General features: G+C 58.5%; 1 protein-coding gene across 1 annotated transcript; it reads left to right on the top strand.

The window, feature by feature from the left end:
• Positions 1–13,382: 13,382 nt before the first annotated feature.
• On the top strand, positions 13,383–23,613 carry AEBP1 (AE binding protein 1). The gene is made up of 21 exons (XM_012741497.2): positions 13,383–13,925; positions 15,564–15,905; positions 16,457–16,528; positions 16,648–16,719; positions 16,838–16,951; positions 17,030–17,107; positions 17,677–17,754; positions 17,899–17,976; positions 18,075–18,128; positions 18,879–18,988; positions 19,070–19,209; positions 19,578–19,662; positions 19,752–19,896; positions 20,000–20,085; positions 20,385–20,508; positions 20,822–21,018; positions 21,111–21,290; positions 21,467–21,818; positions 21,900–22,039; positions 22,172–22,271; positions 22,699–23,613. Exons 1-21 carry the CDS (start codon positions 13,673–13,675, stop codon positions 23,319–23,321), a joined length of 3,423 nt encoding a protein of 1,140 aa, XP_012596951.2. The 5' UTR covers positions 13,383–13,672; the 3' UTR covers positions 23,322–23,613.
• The last annotated feature ends 40 nt before the right edge of the window (positions 23,614–23,653 follow it).

Genomic DNA, 23,653 nt, shown 5'->3' with positions numbered 1-23,653 from the left:
GAGTACCTGTCCTCTTCTCCTCTGGCCCTTTCCCGCCATCTTCAGTGGGCCCAGGGCTGAGGGGAGGGAGGCAGGCGGCCAGCCCAGGTATCCTCTTGACTTCCTGCACCTTCGCACAGCCTCCCGACCACCCATCCACCCCTGCAGGCCTTTAGAGCTTCCTGGGCCTCAGGACCCCACAAAGAAGCCAGGAGGCCAGTGTGTGGTCCCTCTCTCCCCATCATCTCCTCGTGCCAGCAGGGACAGCAGAGATAGGGGGCTCCCAGGGTTAGAGCCTATATTCTTCATCTGTGAGCCCTCCTCAGAGAGCAGCTGTGCCTGAACAGCACCTCTAGCTGTCTATTCCCTAAAACCATTTCCTTTCCCCTTAATGTTCCTCTCTCTCTGGCCAGGGTATCTGGGCTCCTCTTTCCTCTTGGAGCCCTTGTTCTCTCCTGGGAAGGCAGAAGCAGCTTTTAATGACCCATCAGACATGAATTCTTAAAACACTGGGCAACTGTGCAAAAATACTTGTGCAAGGAATTTCATCAAGGGACACTGGAAGAAACTGCCTGGCTTAGAAATCTAGGTGGTTGCTGCAAAGTGTCTGCCAGGACCCCATGGGGCCAAGGGAGCCATCAGGAAGATTGGCCGGAGGGGGTTGATGTGGATGTGGTGGGGAGGTGATGAGAGAGGACCTTGCCTCCTCTGCAGACGAAGGTGTGTTTGGGGAGAGGTGGCCTGCCAAGGGGGGAGGGGGAGGTAGGAACATGATTTTTTTCTTGTGAGCATCTGCTCTGAGTGCACTGTGAGCATGGTATGTGTGGTGTGTGTGGGAGTCCAGGGTAGGGCCTGGGAGAATGAGCAGAATAAAGGACTGGGTCTGCAACTGGGCCAGGGGTGGTCACCTCTGGAGGACCTGGGGGGATGTCCCTTGCTGGAGGATGTGGAGGGGACAGTGTCCTCCCAAGAGGACTGGGGTGTGGCACAGGGGGAGCTATGCTAGGGCTGAGAGTATTCCTGGGGCTGGAGGTGGCTTTTGCAGCAGGCCTGGAAGCAGGAGGCAGAGTCCCTGGGGCAGGTGAGAACTTGGGTGTGCCCAGGAGGCACCTGGAAGCAGTTACTGAAGGTAGACTTTTAGGTTATCTCCAGCACATTTGGAAACTGTGTTTGGGTTTCCACCTTCACTGTCCTGTGGTCTGTAGGGATCACTGTGGAGGCCATGAGGAGTGGGTCTGGGGGTGGAGGGGCTGCACAGGTGGCCAACATCCTAGTCCCAGACCATCAGAATTGGCCAGCCGCAGTGAGGTACCTCCCCTCTCCTGTGTACAATAGAGCAGGGGCACCCAAAAGTTCTGAACAATACCGATTCCTGGGCCCCTCCCCACATAGTCTGATTTAATTGGCCTGAGTATGGCCTAGGCATTGGCATTGGCATTTTTTGTTTATTTTTTATCTTTTGTAATTATTCTTTATTTTTCCTTGCAGCTTCAGCTCAAGGAAGGCATTGACATTTTTAAAGCTGATGAGAACAGAGGGCTGTAATGTGAAGCTGTTTTTGTAAAAACATGTTTATATATATGATATACATGGAAAATATAGTAGCAACATGGGTAAGAAGATGTTTGCTGTGGTTAGTGGAATTGTAAATGCTTTAACATTTTTTCATTTTGTTTGTACTTTCTAAAATTTCTGCAAAGGGTATAGATTACTTGGAAGGAAGGGAAGGAGGGAGGGAAAACAAGTTTCCATTCTCATTTTGTGGATAAGGAGCCTCTATCTGAGTGGCAGTGTCAAGACACACACTCAGCCTCCTGGCGTGGAGTCCAGAGATTGTCTTTCGAGATGTCCCAGATGCCTGCTCTGCCTGCTCCACGTGGTCCCCCAGGAACACAGGCCTCCGGGTATTGTGCCAGAGGGCAGTGGGCAGGGCCCAGGCATGGATGGGTGGGTGGGGTGCTCCGCCCTCCCCTCCCTGGTTCCCCAGGCTGCTGTCAGGAAGTAGAGACCTCAGCCCTCTGTTTTGCGTGGGCTGTTCCAATAAACTTGGCTCAGGGCTTCCCTCAAGTCCAGGTTCCCAGCCTCCTGCTCCCTCCTTTCAGATGGCCTCCCAAGAAGTCAGAGAGGCTGTGCAAACAACCTCCCAGCTGGGGCCTTTCTGCCACCCTCTCCCCTGTCCCAAACCGTGGCTCTTCCTGCCCATCCCTCACTTATGTTTTGAATTATTTTTGCCCAGATGTAAGAGTTTGCATTTTTCCAAGATGAATCTCATCCAGTTTATTTCCTGTTCCCACTTCCAGCAGGGAGAGGCCCCTGGGGGTGAGTCTTCAGTATCGCCGACATTCCCAAAATCTCCCTGTGGCGTACCCACCTCCTTTGAACTTCACTTTGGTGTTTCCACCTGTGCTTGGCCTGTCTGGAGGCCTGTGGGGCCGGGACTCAGCCCTGGCTCTGGGGCCCTCCCCTGTCTTGGTTCCTCCCTCCCGCGGTGCTGGCCAGCAGCATTTGGGGGCGCATGCAGCCAAACTGCTGATGCCGCTGGACTCCAGCTCCTGAGGCTCGCTGGCCCGAGCAGAGCTGGCCATGGGCCTCCCCTGAGCTCTTCTGTCTGTCGCGTTGCTGTGGGTGTGGGGCGCCTGGTGTATTCTTATCCTGTGACTGCCATAGCAATTTAGCACAAACCTAGGCAGCTTAAAACAATAGAAATTTATTGTTAGTTCTGGAGGTCAGAAGTCCAAAATCCAGGTGTCAGCAGAGCCACACTCCCTCCCTAGGGGAGGATCCTTCCTGGCCTCTTCCAGCCTCTGGTGGCCCCTGGCCCCCTGTCTCCACCCCTGCTTGCAATGGCCACCTTCCACCTGGGTCTCCGGTGTCTGAACGTGAAGACACTTAAAAGACACTAGTCATTGGATTTCGGGCCACCCTAGCTCAGGATGATATTATTTCAAGATTCTTATCTTAAATACATCTGCAAAGGCCCTTATGCCCAATAAGGTCACATTCTGAGGTTCTGGGTAGACATGAATTTTGGGGGCTACCATTTAACCCACTCCCTGGGCCCAGGTTTACTCTGGGCTCATCTCTGGATTCTGTGAACTGGAGCAAGTGGCTGCTTTTCTTTATCTGTATAGATCCATCAGAGCTGCAGGATTTGGATTTTTGACAGTGTATGTGCTAGTGTTGGGGACGTGGCTTGCCCAGGGTCTGGCTGGTTATGTAACAAAAAGAAATGCTTTATTTCTGAGAAACTATTAGTGCTTTTTTTTTTTTTTTTGAGACAGTCTTGTCCTGTTGCCCTGGCAGAGTGCAGTGGTGTCAACATAGCTCACTGCAGTCTCAAACTCCTGTGCTCAAGCAATCCTTCTGCCTTGGCCTCCCAAAGTGCTGGGATTATAGGAATGAGCCACCATGCCTGGCCCATATCATTGCTGTTTTAAGCCGTTCCATTTTGGGGCGGCTTGTTGTGCAGCAATAGATCACTGAAACAATGGTGAGAAGTGCCAAGTGCCATGAGTAAAGTCAGGCAAGGGAAGGAGGACTGCCCAGCGCTCACCAAGAAGGTGACATTTGAGCAGTGACCTCATGGAGCATCACCCTTCTTCTGTCCTCTTGAAGGTGTTGCTTAGCTTGTGTCCCAGTTATTCAACCCAAACCCCACTTTCTCATTTGTAAAACAAAAATAATGCGAGGCTCTTGCAAAGGGCTGATGTGCAAACTCAATGTTAACTGACAGACGCCAGATTGCACCCTCTCTACCACCTGGACATCGCTTGGTTACTCATGTTGGCTCTGTAGCCAGACCTGGGCAGGTGCCCAAGTATGCGGGTGACCTTGAGGACCAGGTGTTCTAGCCCAGCTTCACCTCCTGGTGCCCTGGGAAATCTGGGGAAAAGGAAGTAGGACCCCAGATGATTGCAGTGGAATGGGGTGCTCGAAATGGAAATGAAACCACTCGAGGAAAAATTAAGTTGCATTTCTGGCATTCTGAGTTTTTGGACTAAATTCACAACCACGACAAATATAATCGTTTTACTTAAGTTGAAAATATTTAGCACAGAATGCAACCAGCAAAATCCAGATCTTAGGAAACTCCAAAGGACAAACAACCTAGTTTCAACAAATAAATTGTAGGAACAAAAGAGAGAGGAAGATAGAGGGAGAGCCTGTAGGCTGAAACAGATTTAAGACCAACTGCAGCACATGGGCCTTACATGGCTCCTGATTCAAACAAATAAACTGTAAAACATAAAATGTATGAAGCTGTTGTGGAAGTGTGCACTCTGAGTGAGTATTGGACATTAAGGAATTGTGGTTGAGATTTCCAAGGATGATAATAAGTTATGAAAGAGAGAGAGAGTCCTTTTTAGAAATGCACAATAAAGTATTTCCTGGAGAAATCATATGATGTCTGGGATTTGCTTCAAAATTATCTTAGGGTGGAGGCAAGGGTGGAACACAGATGAAACAAGAAGGGCCATGAGTTGAACTGTAGGAGCAGGTAGTTCAGTGTGTCATCTCTCTGCTTTTGCATGTTTGAAATTTCAATAAAGTGTTTTTTAAGTATGTGCACATGTGCATAATGAGGTCAAGCTTTGCCTTGTGCTCTCTGCCAGCTGTTCCAAGCATTTTACATGTGTCAACTTCTTTGATGCCCTAGACTCCCCTGTCAGAAGAGTGACATTGATGTCCCCATCTTGCTGGGGAGGAGATGGAGACACAGAGAGGACAAGCAACTTGCCTGAGCTTGCACAGCTGGTGAGCAGCAGTGTTGGGGGGTGAACCCAGGCCACCTGGCTCCAGTATGCTTTTCTAGGTCTATGTGCTTCCAGAAATGTCTGGAAGATTATGGAACAAACTGTTATTGTTCTCTCTGGGAGGTGGGATGGTCTGGAGTTTAATAAAACTTATCATAATAGTTTCGTTATTTCACCTATTTGTGTTTTTGAATTTTTCTACAACAAGCACACATTACTTGCATAATAAAGACTTTTTAAGAAGGAATATTCAACAGGCTCACAGCCAGAGGCTGTGACCAGCATGGCCCACAGAGGGGCTTCTGCCAGGTGTGGGTGCTGAGCCCAAGGCTCCCACCAGCTTGAGTGGCGGCAGCGGAGCGTGGCCGCTGGCTGAGGTGGGTGGAGGTGCTGCCTGGATCCTGCAGTGCGGGGAGGGGGGGATGGACCAGCCACTCTGACATTCCCAGTCTCCACTCTGTTTCCTGTCGGGGAGGTGCTGGTGCCACATGATGGCGCACAGCTGGCAGCATCCAGACCCGGAGGGAGGTCGGCTGCACCACCTGCTGTCCAGCCTGGCGCCAGGCACTTGGGACCACACGCGGGTGTGAGCCTGTGGCCTTGCAGGCCCCCGAGCACAAACTCATTTTGGAAGTGGCATCAAAGTGGCCACCACTGCCTCACCCCTGATTCTTCCATCAAACCTGGATGGGTGGGGCCACCGTCCCCCACTGTCCGGTTGTCTGCCCCACCCCTGCCCCGTCATGGGCTGGGGAACGTGTGACCAGTCGTCTGCAGGCAGGCTCCATGTGGCCCATCTCTTCTCTCCTCTGTCACTGCTTTTCTCTGGGCCCCTCTCGGATCCCACCCTCCAGTTCCCAGCCAGAAGCCTCACTGGCTCCTTCCTCATCACATCCCCGGCCCAGGTCTCCCCAGCTATGCCCCAGCGTCGTTCCCAGGTGGCGCTCCTGCCTCCAGTTGGCTGCACGAAGCCCCTCTGCCCACAGGATAGCTGGCCTCTAAGGACCTGCTCACCTACCCAGGCCTCCCACTGGCCTCACCCCTGCTCCACACCCTGCCCTTCCTGTGCTACCTGTCCTTCCCTCCAGGGACGCACCTGGTTCATCCCACTTGCCCTTTCCTCCAGAGAAGTGTGCTGGTCCCCAAGCCCAGACTGGGTCCCTCCTGTGACCCGCAGCCCGCCGGGCTGTAGCATCGTGTCCTGCCGGAGAGAAGGCTCCGGGGCAGTGCCCTCCCTGTGCGGGCTCAGGTGGTCCTGGCACGCGCAGTCTGTGAGTGCTTCTGACCGGGCAAGTTGTCCTTGTGCTGACCGTGCGTCTTGCGTGTGACACTCGCTGCCCTCGGGAAGTGCGTCCTGCTAGGGGATGGCCTCACAGGAGCCCTCAGGGCCTCTCTCGGGTGCACAGGGGACGGTGATCTCCCAAAACGCTGGTTCTTTTCAGGTCCTGGGCAGAGAGCTCTGAGCTCGTGGTCTCAGAGTAACCGAGTCTGACTTCCTCACCCTCTGGGGAGGTGTTTGCCTGCAGGACTACGAGTGGGCGGTTTAAAAGGGGGGACACCCAGGCCTGCCGTGCGTGAGGGTCAGCCATGGTGTGGCTGGGAGGGAAGTGAGGTGCCGGAGCCTTGGGGTCCCAGGCTCACCCCAGGGCCAGAGGGAGGAGGGGGAGCTGGGTAGGTGAGGGTCTGATGGGCCATGGAGAGCGGGGCTTCCTCCTGGGGGAACACAGGCCCCCTGGGGCGGCCTGCAGGTGGTGACCTGGCCGTGTGAAGAGGAGACCTGGAGCAAGACGGGCGGTCAGGCAGTGGTGAGCAGGCTTGTGGAGGGCCGGGGGCCCCAGGGAGGACACAGATCTTGGGAGCGCCTGCGGATGCTCACAGCAACAGGGCAGCTAGACCTGGGCGGAGAGAGATGGAGACGCAGGCTCCCGTGGGGTGGGTGGGGGTCTCTGCAGCAGGGCACAGCGGGCTCCCAGGGAGCCAAGGCAGAGGGAGGAGAGACAGGTGGCATCCCTGGGACCCCACCACGAAAGCAGGGAGGAGGAAGCGGAGCCAGCCTGGAATTCTGAGGAACCCTAACCCTAACCCTGAGCAGGGGGAGCCGCTCACAAAAGTTGCTGCAGATCCTGCCTGGCGGGCCCCTTGGCCCTGGGGATCCCTTGAGGCCTGGTCAGAGTGCCAAGTGCAGGAACAGCTGCCTGGGGCTGAAGAAGCAGAAACTTCGAGTGTGAACAGCTCCTTCGAGAAGCTTGGCAGTCAAACAGGAGGTGAGATAGAGACCCAGCAGCTACAGGTTTTAGCACTGAACACTCTGAGCACCGCAGTGGCCTGAGGCATGTGGCAGCCCTCTCCTTGGCAGGAGCTGGGCCACTGAGGACAAGTGCCGACCCGGGGGCCTCTTCCTCGCATGAGGCTGGTCTCCAGCTTCTGGTTTTCCTGGGCTGGGCTTCTGGCCAGATCTGCAGACAAGTGGGCAAGAATGTGGATACCTCCCACGCAAACTGGCTACGAAATTGCTAATACCACCATTGGTTTCTTACACTTTCCTGGCATTTCAGCTTTTACACCTTCCTCTACCAGATACTGATTTTTTTACACGTTCCTAAGCTTTTATAATAGTAACTCAGCAGACACAAAAGCAAAAAGAATATCATCTGTAGCAAAGACTGTTAATTATTCTGCAGTATCTATTATCTTATTCTTTAGTAGCAGAACTGACACTTAGCTGGCATAGACCATCTGAAAAAGACTGTACTTCCCAGCTTCCCTTGTAGCTGGGTGTGGCCGTGACTGGAGTTCTGGCCAAGGCTAATGCAACCAGCATGGAGATTTGTATGAGTTTCTGGGAAGTGTTCTTAAAGGAAGAAATTGTGCTCTACTATTCCCTTTCCTCTTTTCTGCTGGCTGGGATGATGCAATGATGGCTGGATCTCAAGCAGCTACTTTGTACCACAAGATAGAAGCCATATGTTAAGGCTGGGAGAGCAACAAAATGGAAAGCCAGCTCTGTGATGATTGTTAAGCTGCCATACCGGATCTGGACTGCTTACTTCTGGGCGTTGTTTATGTGAGCAAGAAATAAATTTTTATCTTGCTTTTGTCATTGTTACATTGGGTTTTCCATCACTCACAACAGAAGGCTTCTTGGGGCTCAGCTACTTTGGTAGGCTTCTGTTCTTTGCAGGCAAGTGGCCCAGAATGCGATGACGTACTGGATGGTGTGAAGGTCCCTGACACCAGTAGCACTCAGACAGCAATCTCCCAGTAATGCCTAGACTGGGAGGTTTTTAATCTTTGATATAGAAAAAGTAGTACTTGGTATATTTTATTTGCATTTTTATAATTTTTAGTGAGGTCAAACATTTTTGCATGTGTTTATTGGCCACTTATGTTTTTTCTTTTGTGAATTGCCTACTTATTTCTCTTAGCTCACTTTTTAAATTATTATTATTATTTTTAGAGACAGCATATTGCTGCTTTGCTTGGGCTAGAGTGCTGTGGCATCATCATAGCTCACTGCAACCTCAAACTCCTGGGCTCAAGTGATTCTCCTGCCTCAGACACCTGAGTAGCTGGGACTACAGGCATGCACCACCATGCCCAGCTAATATTTTTCTTTATATTTTGTATAGATGGGGATCTCCTTATTTTGCTCAGGCTAGTCTCGAACTCCTGGGCTTAGGTGATGATTCTCCTGCCTAGAACTCCCAAAGTGTTAGGATTATAGGCATAAGTAAACCACCACACCCAGACCCTTAGCTCATTTTAATCTTTTTTTTTTTTAGTCTCCACCACCCAATTAGCTCACTTTTAAAAGCAGAAACAAAGTCAAATTAGCTTTACAAATATAAAGAACTTTATTTAGCAGCTTCCATTTATGAAAGACAATTTTTCAGGCACAATCCAGATTTATCTCAATGAATCCTTGCACTGTTTTTAGGAGGCATGGTAGTGTCCTTATTATCCCATCGTACAGAGGCTCAGAGAGAGAGAAAGTACAGCGAGTGCAGGGTGGAGCTTCATAGCAGGTTTTTCTGAGGCTATAGCAGGTTCCTGTAACTATAGGAGGCTAAGAGTGTTCACTCTGACCCAGGGGTTGCAGATCCTTTCCCAGTATTTTGTCTGCTTTTAATTTTTATTTTCAGTATATTGATACACAGAAGGCAAAAATTTTTATGCAACCAAAGTTCTCTATCCTTCCTTAGAGGACTTTCTCCACCAAGAATGCAAAGATAGATTCCTAGCCTTTCTTTTAATGATTTCTTCCATGATTTTTCTTCTAACATCTCCATCTTTCATCTGTCTGGAGTTAGTTTTGATGAAGATGTGATGTAGGCTCAAACACAATTTCTGTCCACTAGACCCCATGTTGAACACCCTCTGCTTCCCTCTGATTTAACACTGGGCCGATTGTTGCACTGAGCTGTCACGTGTCCTCTTCCCAGATCTTTGGGCTGTAGAATTACTCATCAGCGCTGGAAGCCTGACGCCCCCCCACCGCCCCCACCTTGCTGCGGTGACCCCCGCCCCCGGCCGAGGCTCCTGCAGCTGGGCACGCTGTCTGCCCTGCGGTGAGTGGAAGGAATTCGGCATGAACCCTGCTCACTCAGCAGCCAGGCCCCAGGAGTGCGGATCTGTGGAAAATCACATGTGGTTTTCAAGTTGTTGAAAACCAAGGAAATTGTTCTGCCAGTTGTGAGGGTGGCTAGACACTGTCTGGGAGACCTCAGGCCTCTATGGCTCTGGGACCCGCCCCTCCTGTGGGCCCGAGCAGGCTGACCCCACTGCTAACACCAAGATACCTGGGCTGCAGGGAAGGGGGCGTTTCTAAGAGCCTCTCCCAAGAAGGAGGAACACGAGGGAAGGAGCCAGGCCTGGTCCCCTCTCCTTCGGTCCCTGGAGGCAGACCCGGGACTCCAGGAGAGACAGGGAGGGCCTCATCCCTGTGACCCTGGTGGCTTGGTGCCAGAGCCCAGGCTTCCTGTGCCTTCCACTCAGCCCCAGACCAAACGCACCACTCGTGCAGAGAAGTTCACACAGAGAGCATTCGCTGGGCCGTCTCTCGCCAGGCACACACAGCCTTCCTTCCGCCCGACCGCACGTGTGGCCCAGCTGCTGCCACAGTGGCCACTGGGGCGGGCGGGTGGGGAGGGTCTGCTCCCGGCCCCAGGCCCTGCCCTTCCCGCCTGCCCCAGGCCCTGATGGCCACCCAGGTTAGAACTCAGGCATGCTGGGAGCCCTTGGCAGGTGAGTGTCCGTCTCTGGCCAGGCTGGGCAACCAGGGCGGCTCACATGGAGCTTGGGGGAGGGCAGCCCGTCCTTGCCTGAGGGCCAGAGGCTGTGAAGCCTGTGTGGAAAGAGCATTCGGTTTAGCCTCAGAGGCTCTAGGTTGGACCTTCTCCATCACTTACACGCTTGTGACCTGAACAAGTCACTTCTTCTTCCTGGTCCTCAGTTTCCTCACGTTTTATAGAAATGGGAAACGCACAATTACTTGGCAAGGGTTAATTCAGTGGCCAGTCTGCGCTGGGACCTGAGGTGCTTTGAGGAGCCCGGGGGAGAGTCTGGCCTCTGCTGGGGCTCCTGCTTTCCCTCCGTCCCTTTCCCCCAGGAAGTTCAGTGCCCTCACCGTGCCCTTCTGTCCAGGGGCTCCACTTGCTCGCTTCCTGTCCCCCCATCCCCTGCCTCCCTCCAGCCTCCGCTCTTTCAGAGGAAGATTATGCATCTGTGACCGCTGCATCTCTGGAAGCTCCATAGACACCTTTGGAATGAGCCAAAGGGCCACACACAAAGACACACACCCAGACGAGGTGTGTGCAAGTTGCCTTGGCACTAAAGGTGACAGGGCACGTCAGGCTGGGATTGGGTGGTTGAGGGATACTGTCGTATCCAGCCCATCCCAGAGGCCTATGGCATGGAGCAGATGAGGTCACAACATTCTGGTCACAGTGACAGGGGGCAAGTGACATTTCATTCAGTCTCCTGTTCGTACAGTGCTGCAGATCCTGGCACGATGGCCCAGGGGCATCTTTTCACAAGTTCAGGAAGCTGAGACGTGTGTTTCCGGGTGCCGGCCACATTGGGTGGATTTCTGTTGCAACCTTTAGACTTGACCAGCCTCCTCTCCGGCCCTGTGGCTGTCCCCATACCCCAGGCAGGGCACAGGCCCAGGGCTAAAGGACTTCCTGGGTGCAGGTCTTCAGGCTGAGTGGGGTCCCAGTCCCCCACCCAGGGGGAGGAACATCAGCCTGGCATGGAGAGCAGTTACCCCCACTCTACCTGGCCAGCCCTTGAGGGGAGAGAGCCCCTGACCCCTTGACACTCCTTGGGGCCCGGGTCCCCCCTAGGCCTCTTGCTCATGTTTTGTTGGTGACTCACTGCGGCTGAGGAAAAGGCTCTTTCTATTCCTTTTTCGTTTTCTTATGGCTTCTGTTTTCCCTGGCAGAGGATGTGGGGCCCAAATCCAATCCATGTGTGAGCTGTTCCCAGGGAAGTGACGTTCCACAGCCCCTCACCCAGCCCCGGGCCTCCTGGCCTCACACACTCAACTTGGGGCAACAGAGCAAATTCCCAGAAAACGGTTTGAGAATGATGATTCAGAGGTTTGCGGAGGACAGGAAGGGTAAGAGCTTGCTTCATCCTTGCTGCTGCCAGGGCCGGCCTGGGGACACATGGCAGGCAGAGGCTGGCTCAGGGGCACACGGATGGCTGGCTATTGGGGGCTGCTCCGAGAGCCCAGGTGGGTAGGGCTCAGGTTGGTCTCTGAGGGGAGAGGACGGGGGCTAAGAACTGGCGGGCTGTGAATGCTGAAGCCGCGTGCTAGGCACAGCGCGTGCCCCAGCTAGTCCGCGCATAAGGGCGTGGGGAAGCAGGTGGACAGACCGAGACTACTTGCTGAGATGACATGGCCAGGAGGGGCAGGGCCGGGACTTGACGCAGCCACACTGTCCTTTTAAGGAGAGCCAGTATGCAAGCAAAGGAAGGACCAGGGAAGGACAGGGGTGTGAGAGGGCACCAGGCCCTTCTCCCAGCAAAGAGCTGGCCCAGCAGCGCTCATGGTGGCCTCGCTGGCTGCTGCCTGCTCAGACTGCTCAGGGCCGCTCTGGGGACACAGGTACTTCCTGACTCACTGTTCTTCTTCCCTTTTGACCCAAGGTCCAAACTCTGCCCTGTCAGTAATCCCAGGGTCTCCTGTGCTTTCCTGCCTGATTGCTTAGGGCTGACTGCTGCTGAACTGGGCCCAGGGGCACCCTGCGAGCTTTCTTTTGCTTCCTCACTCCTTCCAGTGGGAATGTTCTGGAACTCTGGCCTCAGCTGTGATGGCCATTTGGGGCCAGACATCACTTCCTTGCCACTTGAGAAGCCTATGGCAAGCACCAGGCCCCAGGAGGGACATCCCTGATGAATCCTGGGATCCTCTGAGGCTTGATGTGGCCCTGGGTCCATGTGGTAGCTGTAGCTATTGTAAACACTTTTTATTTTTATTTATTTAGTTTTTTTGAGACAAGAGTCTCGTTTTGTTGCCCAGGCTAGAGCGAGTGCCGTGGCGTCAGCCTAGCTCACAGCAACCTCAAACTTCTGGGCTCAAGCAATCCTGCCTCAGCCTCCCAAGTAGCTGGGACTACAGGCATGCGCCACCATGCCCAGCTAATTTTTTCTACATATTTTTAGTTGGCCAATTAATTTCTTTCTATTTATAGTAGAGATGGGGTCTCACTCTTGCTCAGGCTGGTTTCGAACTCCTGACCTGGAGCAATCCGCCTGCCTCGGCCTCCCAGAGTGCTAGGATTACAGGCATGAGCCACCATGCCCGGCCTGTGAACAGTTTTTAAAACATGGGTTCTGGTAAGGAGGAGAAATGGCTATTGTCCATGTTGGAACGCGGTGGCGGTGAGGGGCGCTAGGGACAACATGCCCTTATATGGGACTCCTACCCCCAGTAGAGCAGTTGGCCACTCTGAGGGCAGTTTTGCACCTGCCTCCCTGACAGAAAGCGAGTCCCCACAGTGCTGACCCTCCCTGGGGCTCAGCACGCGGCCAGGCCCCACACAGACCTGGAGAGGCCGCTGGAAGTTCACACTGCAGTGCGTGGGCACGGCCCACCAGCAGAGGCTCCACAGTGTGGAAAGGATGGGGTGGTCGGTCTGCAGAACCCTGAGTTTGGAAGGGTCCCCCAGGTCTGAGGCTGCGGCTCTCCTACCAGGGTCACCCCTGGCGGGCTCAGGGTCCCAGGGGGCTCAGGGTCCCAGTTTAACCGCGGTGGTGTCCAGGGCAGAGCGGGACAGGGACATGGGCCCTCTCAGAACCGCACTGCTAGGTCCTCCCAGCTATCTCTCCTCCTTCCAAGTCCTCTGTCCCCCCCAGTCGCCCCTGTCCCCAGATCCCCAATCCTGGGCACAGGTCTCCGACTGGACGCCGCCCACAGTTCTCGCTTCGGAAAGTGCCAATCGCGCGGCGCCGGGACTGCTAGGGGCGCCCCCACCCTGCCCGCAGCCCCTCCGTCCACTCCCGGCTCCTCCCTCCTCCTACTCCTCCGGCGCCGGGACTGCTAGGGGCGCCCCCACCCTGCCCGCAGCCCCTCCGTCCACTCCCGGCTCCTCCCTCCTCCTACTCCTCCCCCGGGGGTGGGGAGCCGGCTCCGGAAGCCCCGGCGACCCCGCCCCGGCCCCCGCGAGCGCTTGCGAGAGGGCAGTCCGTGCAGGAGCGCGCCACGCGGGGCCGGAGCGCCTAGTCGCCGCCAGTGCCCCGGACCCCCCGCCAGGCCGGCCTCGGAGACCCCCAACACCTCTCCCCATCCCCTTGCCAACCCGATCCCCTCGCCCCGCCCCCGCGCCCACCCGTCCCCTCTCCCGCCCCTCCGGTCCCCGCGCCCGCCCGTCCCCTCTCCCGCCCCCGCCCTTGCCCCTGCGCCCTCCCGGGAGCCCCCGGCGCGTGCCGCGGCCATGGCGACCGTGCGCGGGGCGCCCCTGCTCGGCTGCCTCCTGGCGTTGCTGGCCCTGTGCCCCGGGGGGCGCCCGCAGACGGTGCTGACCGACGACGAGATCGAGGAGTTCCTCGAGGGCTTCCTGTCGGAGCTGGAGCCAGAGCCCGGGGAGGACGATGTGGAGGCCCCGCCACCTCCGGATCCCACCCAGCGCGTCCGAAAAGCCCAGACCCGGGACAAGTCAGGCACGCGGGCGGGGGCGGCCGCAGAAGGTAAGAGGCTGGCGGGGGCGGGGCGCCCGTGGGTGTGGGGGGCTGGCATCTCAGGTGAGAACAGAGGCTTCGGCAGAGTCTGGCCACTCCCCAGCCTGCCCGGGAGGGGAATGGCTCACTGATGCACCCGCCAGCCCAGATGCCTGGCGCGACACTGTGCCAGGCCAAGGTCAGTGCTGGCCCGGGGCCCATGGGCCTGGAGGCACTTCAGGCACCGGGCAGCAGGGCCGCTTTTGGGGGCCAGTGGCTCTGATTGTCCTAGTCCCTCATCCTCAGTCCTCCAGGCTCCAAGAGGGACTCGGCTTGAGCCACTGGGGACTATGCTGTGTCCCCTAGGGGGGGCTGTGCTGTGTCACCACTCTACCATCCTCCTGGGGCCACACTGCCCTATGGTGGCACAGCTTCAGGCTTCCCTCCCTCCTGCCCTTGCCTCCGCCAGGAGCACACAGGCAGGGGAGGGGTTTGCAGAAGACCCCTCCCCCCTCAGGGCTTCCAGGTGGCAGTGGGCAGTGGGTAGTCCGGGGTTACTATGGAAATTAGATGAGGTGATGCATCACTAAAGCATTTAACCCAGGCTCTCTTACATAATCGGTTGTCAATAAATCTTAGCTGTTTACTGTGGCCCGCTGGAGGGTGGCAGAGGGTCTTGTGATCCCTCTCTCCCAGGAGACTCCCTCCCTCATTCCTGATGTCAGCAGCCCCTCCCCTGCAGCCCAGCGCTGGGTCTTTGCTGCTGCCTGTGGCCCCTCCTGCCTCTAGCTCCTGTTCCAGGCTTGCCGTCTGTTGTCTGTTGTCTGTCGCTGGGGTGCTGCTGTAGCAGCCCTGCTTCTCCTGGCTGTCTGCGTTTTGTAGCTTTTCCTGTGTTTCTGTCAAACTCCCCTCTTGCTCTCCCACACCCATTAAGTTCTCAGTAGCATTTGCAGCTCCTGCTTAGGGTCCAGGGAAGATTCCCACGGAGTAGACACACACCCAGCTCCTGCTCCCTCTCCCAGGCTCTCTGAAATGAACGAGCAGCCACAAGCTACCTGCCTGTCCCTTCTGTCCTCTGCGTGTTCCCCAGATCCCCCAGGACGCCTATCCTTCCAATCCACTCCAAATCCCTTACTTCTTGAAATGGTATCACTTCCTCCTCTTTGGGCTGCAGGGCCCACCAAGCGTCTCTTTCCTTTGAAGCTTTTCTTGCCCCTGCAGGCAGACTCAGGGAGTGCCCTGGGCCCACGTCCTTTACCTTGTATGGTGGTTGGCAGGGATGGCCAAGTGCTTCTCCAGGTCTGGATGGCTCGGCCACCTCTCTGCCCCTTTCCTGCCCAGCACAGAATAGTGGACATTTGGTGAATGAGTGGATTGTGAGGGGCTCCTCTGGAGGTTTTGGCAGGTGGGGGGATGAGGGCCTCTCCATGGGAGCCGAGTGCCCCATGCTCAGTCTTTAGAGAGGCTGAGATTGGTGGTGACAGCCTGAGACTTGCAGACAGAAAGCCTGGGTCAAAGTCCCAGCTCTGCCACCCAGCCAAGTGGTCCTCTGCATGGACCACTCAGTTTCCTGATCTTGTGCCCAGGTTGTGTGCATCTTGAGTGGGGGGCCATGTGCCGGCACAGGGTGGGCTCATTTAGTTTAACCTGAGTCTGCATCTTGGCCAGCACCTCCAGAAAAGGCCAAAGACAAAGGGAAGAAAGGCAAGAAAGACAAAGGCCCCAAGGCAGCCAAGCAGCCTCTGGAGGGGTCCCCCAGGCCACCCAAGAAGGGGAAGGAGAAGCCACCCAAGGCTACAAAGAAGCCCAAGGAGAAGCCTCCCAAGGCCACCAAGAAGCCCAAGGAGAAGCCACCCAAGGCCACCAAGAAGCCCAAGGAGAAGCCACCCAAGGCCACCAAGAAGCCGCTGGCAGGGAAGAAGCCCCCCACCCTGGCCCCCTCAGAAACCCTGGAGTGGCCACTGCCCCCGCCCCCCAGCCCTGGCCCCGAGGAGCTACCCCAGGAGGGAGGTTTGTGCCAGGCTCTTCAGGGTTATGGGGCTCTGCCCTCCTGCTGGGGTGGAGGCAGGGAGGGGTGAAGGTGGGTCCCTGCTTCCTATAGACCCTCAGGTCCCCTCTGGATGGGGTGGGCTCTGGGGCCTCATTTTTGTCATGAACTTAACAATTGGGTGAGTTCTCTCAGTGCCGCAGCCTCTGCTTGGTAGGGAAAAGACTTGGCAGCCTGTGGGTGGAGACCTCTGTCCCCTGGGCCCCAGCCATGTGTCTCCGGGCTCTGAAGCTTTGAGGTTGCCTCCTGCATTTCCCTGCTTGGGGTGGCTTTATGGCAGGGCCTCCTTGGCAGCAGGGTGGGTTTCCCAGAAGGGCGCCCAGCTCTTAGGCCCTGAGGGACAGCAGCAGGGTGCTGAGGACCACAGGAGCTCAGGCCCCCTTGGAGAGAGCTCGGCTTCAGGAGGGTGTCTGGAGGGTCTGTGGGGGCTCCATGGGTGGCTGGTGGCCTCCGGCTCTCTAGGTGGTCATAGCAGGCCTCCTGCCCACCTGCTTCTGCGGCTCCTGTGTTGCAGGGGGGGCCCTTCCAAATAACTGGCAGGGTCCGGATGAGGAGACCCGTGTGGAGGCCAGGGAGCAGCAGCCTGGTGAGTGGCCAGCACCTGCCTGGCCTCAGGGTGGCCACCTGCCCTGGTGTGCTAACCGAGGGGGTTCCCAGAGTGGGCCTGGGGGGTATGTCAGGTGCCTACCAGCACTTTCCCCTCAGAGCCGGAGGAGGAAACTGAGCTGCCCACGCTGGACTACAACGACCAGATAGAGAGGGAGGACTACGAGGACTGTGAGTAGGACCTGCCGCCCCTGCCTGGGTCGCACCCTGGCCCGGGGGGCCCACTGAGGGTCCTGCCTGAGGCCTCGTCCCAGCCTCAGGCCCCACTCAGAGCCCGCCTCCCCCCCAGTTGAGTACATTCGGCGCCAGAAGCAGCCCCGGCCGCCCCCGAGCAGGAGGAGGCCCGAGCGGCTCTGGCCACAGCGCCCTGAGGAGAAGGCCGAGGTCCCGGAGGAGAGGACGGGTAGGAGGGGCAGGAGAGGAGGGGCGCGGGCACAGGGGCTTCCACCCCGCCCCACCCCTCACCTCCCCACCTCCACAGAGCCGCCTCTGAAGCCTGTGCTGCCCCCGCTGCCCCCTGACTATGGGGATGGCTACGTGATCCCCACCTACGAAGACAGTGAGTACCCAGGGCCCCAGAGCCCGAGGGACGTGGGCAGGTGGACCTTGGGGCCAGGGGTGCACTCAGGAGGTAACTGTGGTGACTGACCCACCTTGCAACTCCACCTGCCGCAGCTACCTCACCGCCCCTCACCTGGGCCCTGGCGTGCCGCCCTGTCTCCTCTTCCTGGTCCCTGACATTCCTCTGACCCCTGCTGGGGTGTCACTAGGGCTCACCCTCAGCCTCGTCACTCCCGTGGCCCCAACCCTTCCTCAGCCTGTGCTTGGGTCTGCTTCCTGCTGCTGTGTGCTGCCCTGGTCTCACACCCTTCAGGGAGCCCGATGGGCTGTCACTGCCCCCTCACTCATGTTCCTACCAGTCCCTCCAGCCCCGGGGCCCAGCTCAGCCCATGAGACCCCCCTCCACTCCTGGGGCCTGTCCTGTGCTTTGGGCACTACTCCCTGCCTGAGGCCAAAGCTGCCTGGGGGGCCGGACTGGTGACTTCAGCAAAGTTTTGCTCTGCTGCCCGCTGAGAGCTGAGCCCACAGCAGGTGAGGCTGCCTCAGCCCGCTCTTCCCCACCCGCAGTGGACTATTACTTTCGGCCTTTCCCGCCCCAGAAGCCCGACGCTGAGCGCCAGCCAGACGAAGAGAAGGACAAGCTGAGTGAGTAGGGCCAAGGGGCTCCCACACCGGGGCCCACCCCAGGGCCAGCTTGGGCCTGCCCACGTGCCCCTAGCCTGGCCTGACCCCCACCGCGTGCCCCTGGAAGCCCAGGATGACAGGCCCCTCCTACCTTGCACCCTCCAGAGAAACCCAAGAAGGAGGGCAGCCCCAAGGAGGACGAGACCGACAAGTGGGCTGTGGAGAAGGGCAAGGACCACAAAGGTGTGTGGCCAGGCCGGGGCGCGTTTCTGTGGGGTGGCATCTGCACTCCTGCTTGCCTCCAGGCCCTCAGCACTGCCCTCTCCCTTCATTGTCCCCAGGGCCCCGTAAGGGTGAGGAGTCGGAGGAGGAATGGACTCCTAAGGAGAAAGTCAGTGAGTGGGGGTTCAGGGGGGTGGGGGGACCGCAGGATGGGGGCACGGGGACAAATGACCTGCCCAAGGCCACAGATGGGACCTGAACCTGGATTTCCTGACAGGGCTCCAGGCCCCCAGAACTCTTTCCTGCTTTCAGGCCCAGAAGGGGGTGCCTGGGAGCCAGGCACGGCCTGGCACCTGCTGGGGTGTCCCTAGGCCTCACCCTCAGTCTCATCACTCCCGTGGCCCCAACCCTTCCTCAACCTGTGCTTGGTCGGCTGCCCCTGCTCTGGGCCCGAGGCTGGCCTGCTTCAGGAGGGCAGTGGCTCTCTGGCCCCCTAGCAGCAGTTGGGGAGGACCTGGGGCCTTGGATGGGGAGCAGGGCCTTGGTCGCCTTTGCAGGTGTCCCTTCGGGGCCAGTGTGCAGATGATGTCTGTGACTGGCCAGGCGCTGGCCGGGGTGGCTCTGCCTGTGATTTCGTGTGAGCCCCTTGTCCCCTGAGAGCCAGGCATGGTCAGCCCATTCTCGAGATGGGGCAGCTGAGGCCCAGGGAGGGGAAGGCTGGGATCGGAAGCAGCTCCTGGCCTGGGTTTGAGTCACTTTGAGGTGGGCTGGTGGGTGACACCAGGGAGCCACTGGCCACCCAGAGCTGTCCCCTGACTGGCGCCCCCTGGTGTTCAGGGAGTGGGACGGGGCTCCTTGGTTCTGGGCTTGATGGAGGGAGGGATAAAGCTAGTGAGACACCAGCCTGGGGTTCATGTCCCCAGAGTGTCCCCCCATTGGGATGGAGTCACATCGTATCGAGGACAACCAGATCCGAGCCTCCTCCATGCTGCGCCACGGCCTGGGGGCACAGCGCGGCCGGCTCAACATGCAGGTGGGCATCGGGACGGGCCCATCTCCCAGCCAGGCAAGGGGCTCCACCACCCATACTCAGTTTCCTGCTGCCCCCGGACAGGCCGGCACCAACGAGGACGACTACTATGACGGGGCGTGGTGTGCTGAAGACGACCCAAGGACTCAGTGGATCGAAGTGGACACCAGGAGGACCACCCAGTTCACAGGCGTCATCACCCAGGGCCGAGACTCCAGCATCCAGTATGCTCACAGGCTATTGGCAGGGCCAGTGGCTCCAGGCACAGTTCTGTGTCCCATTTGGGACATTATAGTGGGCCCTCGAGCTGGCTCAGGAAGGTCAGAAAGATCAGTGAGGGGCTGGCACTGCCTACGCCCACTCCTCAGCCAGGCCCGTCAGCCCCTGGGTCCAGATGAGCACCCGAGGTCAGGGACAGGCCACCTGCCCCCAGCCACCCTGTGGGCACAGCACCCAGGCTCCTGACCCGGGCCATGCACCACAGCCAGGCTAGCTCTTCATTTCTTGGGCCCAGAAGAGGGGGCTGAGGTGGCCCGAGGGCCTGAGACAGGAGAGCAGAGCAGCCTTGCCGTGACTGCCGTCTTTTCCACAGTGACGACTTTGTGACCACCTTCTTCGTGGGCTTCAGCAACGACAGCCAGACATGGGTGATGTACACCAATGGCTATGAGGAAATGGTGGGTGCCTGAGCCCTCAGCTCTGCTCCCATCGTCTGGGCTGGGGTGGGGGGAATGGGGGTGCCACACTGAGGCCTGCCTACCCCCAGACCTTCCACGGGAACGTGGACAAGGACACACCTGTGCTGAGTGAGCTCCCGGAGCCAGTGGTGGCCCGTTTCATCCGCATCTACCCACTCACCTGGAATGGCAGCCTGTGCATGCGCCTGGAGGTGCTGGGGTGCCCCGTGTCCCGTGAGTGCAGAGGGGCTGGCAGGGGCTCAGAGGGAGGCTGTGGTGACCTGGGGCTAGGCTGGCAGGCAGCTGGCTCAGAACCCTGCCTGCCCACACTCTGCAGCCATCCATAGCTACTATACACAGAACGAGGTGGTGGCTACTGATGACCTGGACTTCCGGCACCACAGCTACAAGGACATGCGCCAGGTTGGGAGCACTTGTCCTGGGGCCAGGGGTGGGACCTGTACTTGGGCTGACGGAGGACCGTGTGCCTGGTGCTTCCAGCATGTGGCCCAGTCCTGCTGGTTCCAATGGCACAGGCTCCCTGAGGGACAGCGGCCATCCCTCACCTTAGGAAGGAGGCTAGTAGCTGGGGGCTGCCCCCAGGGGCGGGGGTCATCTGCAGGGGCCATGCCTAACCCTCCCCATAAAGCAGACCACGGCAGTGGGAGAGGTGTGGTCAGTAGGGGTGCATTTTGTGATTTGGGGTCCTATGCCCCCGCCAGCTCATGAAGGTGGTAAACGAGGAGTGCCCCACCATCACCCGCACGTACAGCCTGGGCAAGAGCTCGCGAGGGCTCAAGATCTATGCCATGGAGATCTCGGACAACCCTGGGGAGCACGAGCTGGGTGAGGGTCTGTGGGGCATTATCTGCTGTGCCCTGGAGGCACGGCCTGGGTGCTCCCAGGACAGGGCTCAGCTTCCCCTCCCCTGCGGGTTGGAGGCAAGGCCGTGGCACTGCAGCTGGGCCTGTGCTGCTGACGTGCAGAGATCACTATCTCCTGCCTGTTCCTGGAGCCCCTGGCGGCTCAGGCCTGTCTTGCTGGGCCCTACGAGCCTCAGCTGTTCCCTAGCCTCCCGGGTATGAGGTGGGTTTAGGTCCTTCCTCAGACGCTCTGGCCTCAGGAGACTGAGTGATTGCTGAGGCTCCTGCCCTTGCAGGGGAGCCGGAGTTCCGCTACACAGCTGGGATCCACGGCAACGAGGTGCTGGGCCGAGAGCTGCTGCTGCTGCTCATGCAGTACCTGTGCCGCGAGTACCGCGATGGCAACCCGCGCGTGCGCAGCCTGGTGCAAGACACGCGCATCCACCTGGTGCCTTCGCTGAACCCTGATGGCTATGAAGTGGCAGCGCAAATGGTGGGTAGGGGGGTGGGGCTGGCCAGGGGCCACACAGGCAGGCTGGGGGGATTGTAGGGGTGGCCGATGCTCACTCTGCTGGATCCCCGCAGGGCTCAGAGTTTGGGAACTGGGCACTGGGACTGTGGACCGAGGAGGGCTTTGACATCTTTGAGGACTTCCCCGATCTCAACTCTGTGCTCTGGGGAGCTGAAGAGAGGAAATGGGTCCCCTACCGGGTCCCCAACAATAACCTGCCCATCCCTGAACACTACCTCTCCCCAGACTCCACGGTGAGGCCAGTCTGGCTGATGCAGCAGGGGTGGGGGAGCAGCTTAGACCCTGGGATCTGGGGGCTGGGGACAGAGGGGAGTGTGAGCATTGGTGTGGGACTTTGTGGAGGATGATGTGGGGGGGGCATGGGTACTTGAGGCTGCAGCCCTGGCCTCACAGGTCCCGGCCACCCCAGGTGTCCACAGAGGTCAGGGCCATCATTGCCTGGATGGAGAAGAACCCCTTCGTGCTGGGAGCAAATCTGAACGGTGGTGAGCGGCTCGTGTCCTACCCCTACGACATGGCCCGCCCACCCACCGAGGAGCAGCTGCGGGCTGCAGCCCTGGCAGCCGCCCGGGGGGAGGACGAGGATGAACTGTCTGAGGCCCAGGAGACCCCAGACCACGCCATCTTCCGCTGGCTGGCCATCTCCTTTGCCTCTGCCCACCTCACCATGACGGAGCCCTACCGGGGAGGCTGCCAGGCGCAGGACTACACCAGCGGCATGGGCATCGTCAACGGGGCCAAGTGGAACCCCCGGTCTGGGAGTGAGTCAGCCTGGGCGGGGCTGTGGGTGGGTGCTGGCCTGAGGAGGGGGTGACTGCAGGTCTGTGTCTGTCCCTGGCCAGCCATCAATGACTTCAGTTACCTGCATACCAACTGCCTGGAGCTCTCCATCTACCTGGGCTGTGACAAGTTCCCTCATGAGAGTGAGCTGGCCCGCGAGTGGGAGAACAACAAGGAAGCGCTGCTCACCTTCATGGAGCAGGTGAGGCGGCCTGGGCAGCACGGGCAGAGGAGGGTGGAGCTCCGGGACTCAGCCCTGCCCAGGAGGGAGGGAGCAGCAGGCCACGGGGTGGGGGTTCTCCGTGAGGACCCCCAGCCCTGCCTGCTTCCACAGGTGCACCGCGGCATTAAGGGGGTGGTGACGGACGAGCAAGGCATCCCCATTGCCAATGCCACCATCTCCGTGAGTGGCATTAACCACGGAGTGAAGACAGGTACCTTGTGTGCACACCTTTACCCCGCCTTCCCAGGAAGACCCCACCAGAGAGGGTGGACAGGAGTAGGGAGGTGTACTCAGAGAGGAAGGGCTGGGTCTGGGGAGGCTGGGGGTGGGCGGGGCCTAGATGCACCCTCAGGGAGGGTGTGGCCTGGGGTGGTACGCACATGGTAGGGTGGGGAACCTGGGGGCGGGGTTCAGAGAAGGAAGGCGGGGCCTAGGGTGGGACTCAGAGGGGAGGGTTTGGGGATCCTGGGGGCAGGACTGGAAGTGGAGGGCGGGACCTGGGGCAGGCTTCGGGGAAACCTGGGGGCGGGACTCGGAGGGTGAGGTCTGGGGAGCCTGGCTGCAGCCCTGGGGGAGGGTGGGTGGGCGGGATGGGGGAGGTTGTGCTCTGGGGCGGCCAGCACATCCTCCCTCTGCAGCAAGTGGTGGCGATTACTGGCGCATCTTGAATCCGGGTGAGTACCGCGTGACAGTCCATGCAGAGGGATACACCCCGAGCGCCAAGACCTGCAATGTGGACTATGACATTGGGGCCACCCAGTGCAACTTCATTCTGGCTCGCTCCAACTGGAAGCGCATCCGGGAGATCCTGGCCATGAACGGGAACCGGCCTATCCCACGCATCGACCCATCGCGTCCCATGACCCCGCAGCAGCGGCGCCTGCAGCAGAGGCGCCTACAGCACCGGCTGCGGCTGCGAGCACAGATGCGGCTGCGGCGCCTCAATGCTACCACCACTGCGAGCCCCTACACTGAGCCCCCCACGCTGCCCCCTGCCCCTGCCCCCACCCTGAGCACTACCCTGGAGCCCTCGGGCCTTCTACCCAACACCACTGCTGGCTGGGAGGAGTTGGAGACCGAGACCTACACAGAGGTAGTGACAGAGTTTGGGACTGAGCTGGAGCCTGAGCTGGAGCCAAGGTGGACTGAGGTAGAGGAGGAGGAAGAGGAGATGGAAATAGAGGAGGAAGAGATGGCCACCGGCCAGGCATTCCCCTTCACAACAGTCGAGACCTACACAGTGAACTTCGGGGACTTCTGAGCTCAGAGTCTCACCAAAGCCCTGGCCCAGCTCAAGCTACAGCAGCACTTCCCGAGCCTGCCACCCACAGTCACATCACACATCAGCACACGGAATGCCACCTGGCGTGGACCCTGCAGGAAGGGCCAGTCCTGCCCCTTTGAGGGGGCATAAATGTGACCAGGAACGAAGAGCACAGAGTCTGTGTAGAGGCTCCAGTTCTGCCTGCTGATAAAGGACAGGGTTGCTGCAGCGTTGGGGTGGGGGCAGGTCGAGGGAGCTAAGGTCACTCAAATAAAACAAGCTCATGGCACTGACCTCTCCCATTCTGACAAGCTCAGGGAGAGGGAGAC

This window comes from Microcebus murinus, chromosome 9 (genome assembly GCF_040939455.1).
Source record: "Microcebus murinus isolate Inina chromosome 9, M.murinus_Inina_mat1.0, whole genome shotgun sequence".
NCBI lineage: Eukaryota > Metazoa > Chordata > Mammalia > Primates > Cheirogaleidae > Microcebus > Microcebus murinus.
Note: the sequence above shows the minus strand (reverse complement) of the source record. Positions and strands in the feature narration are given on the sequence as shown.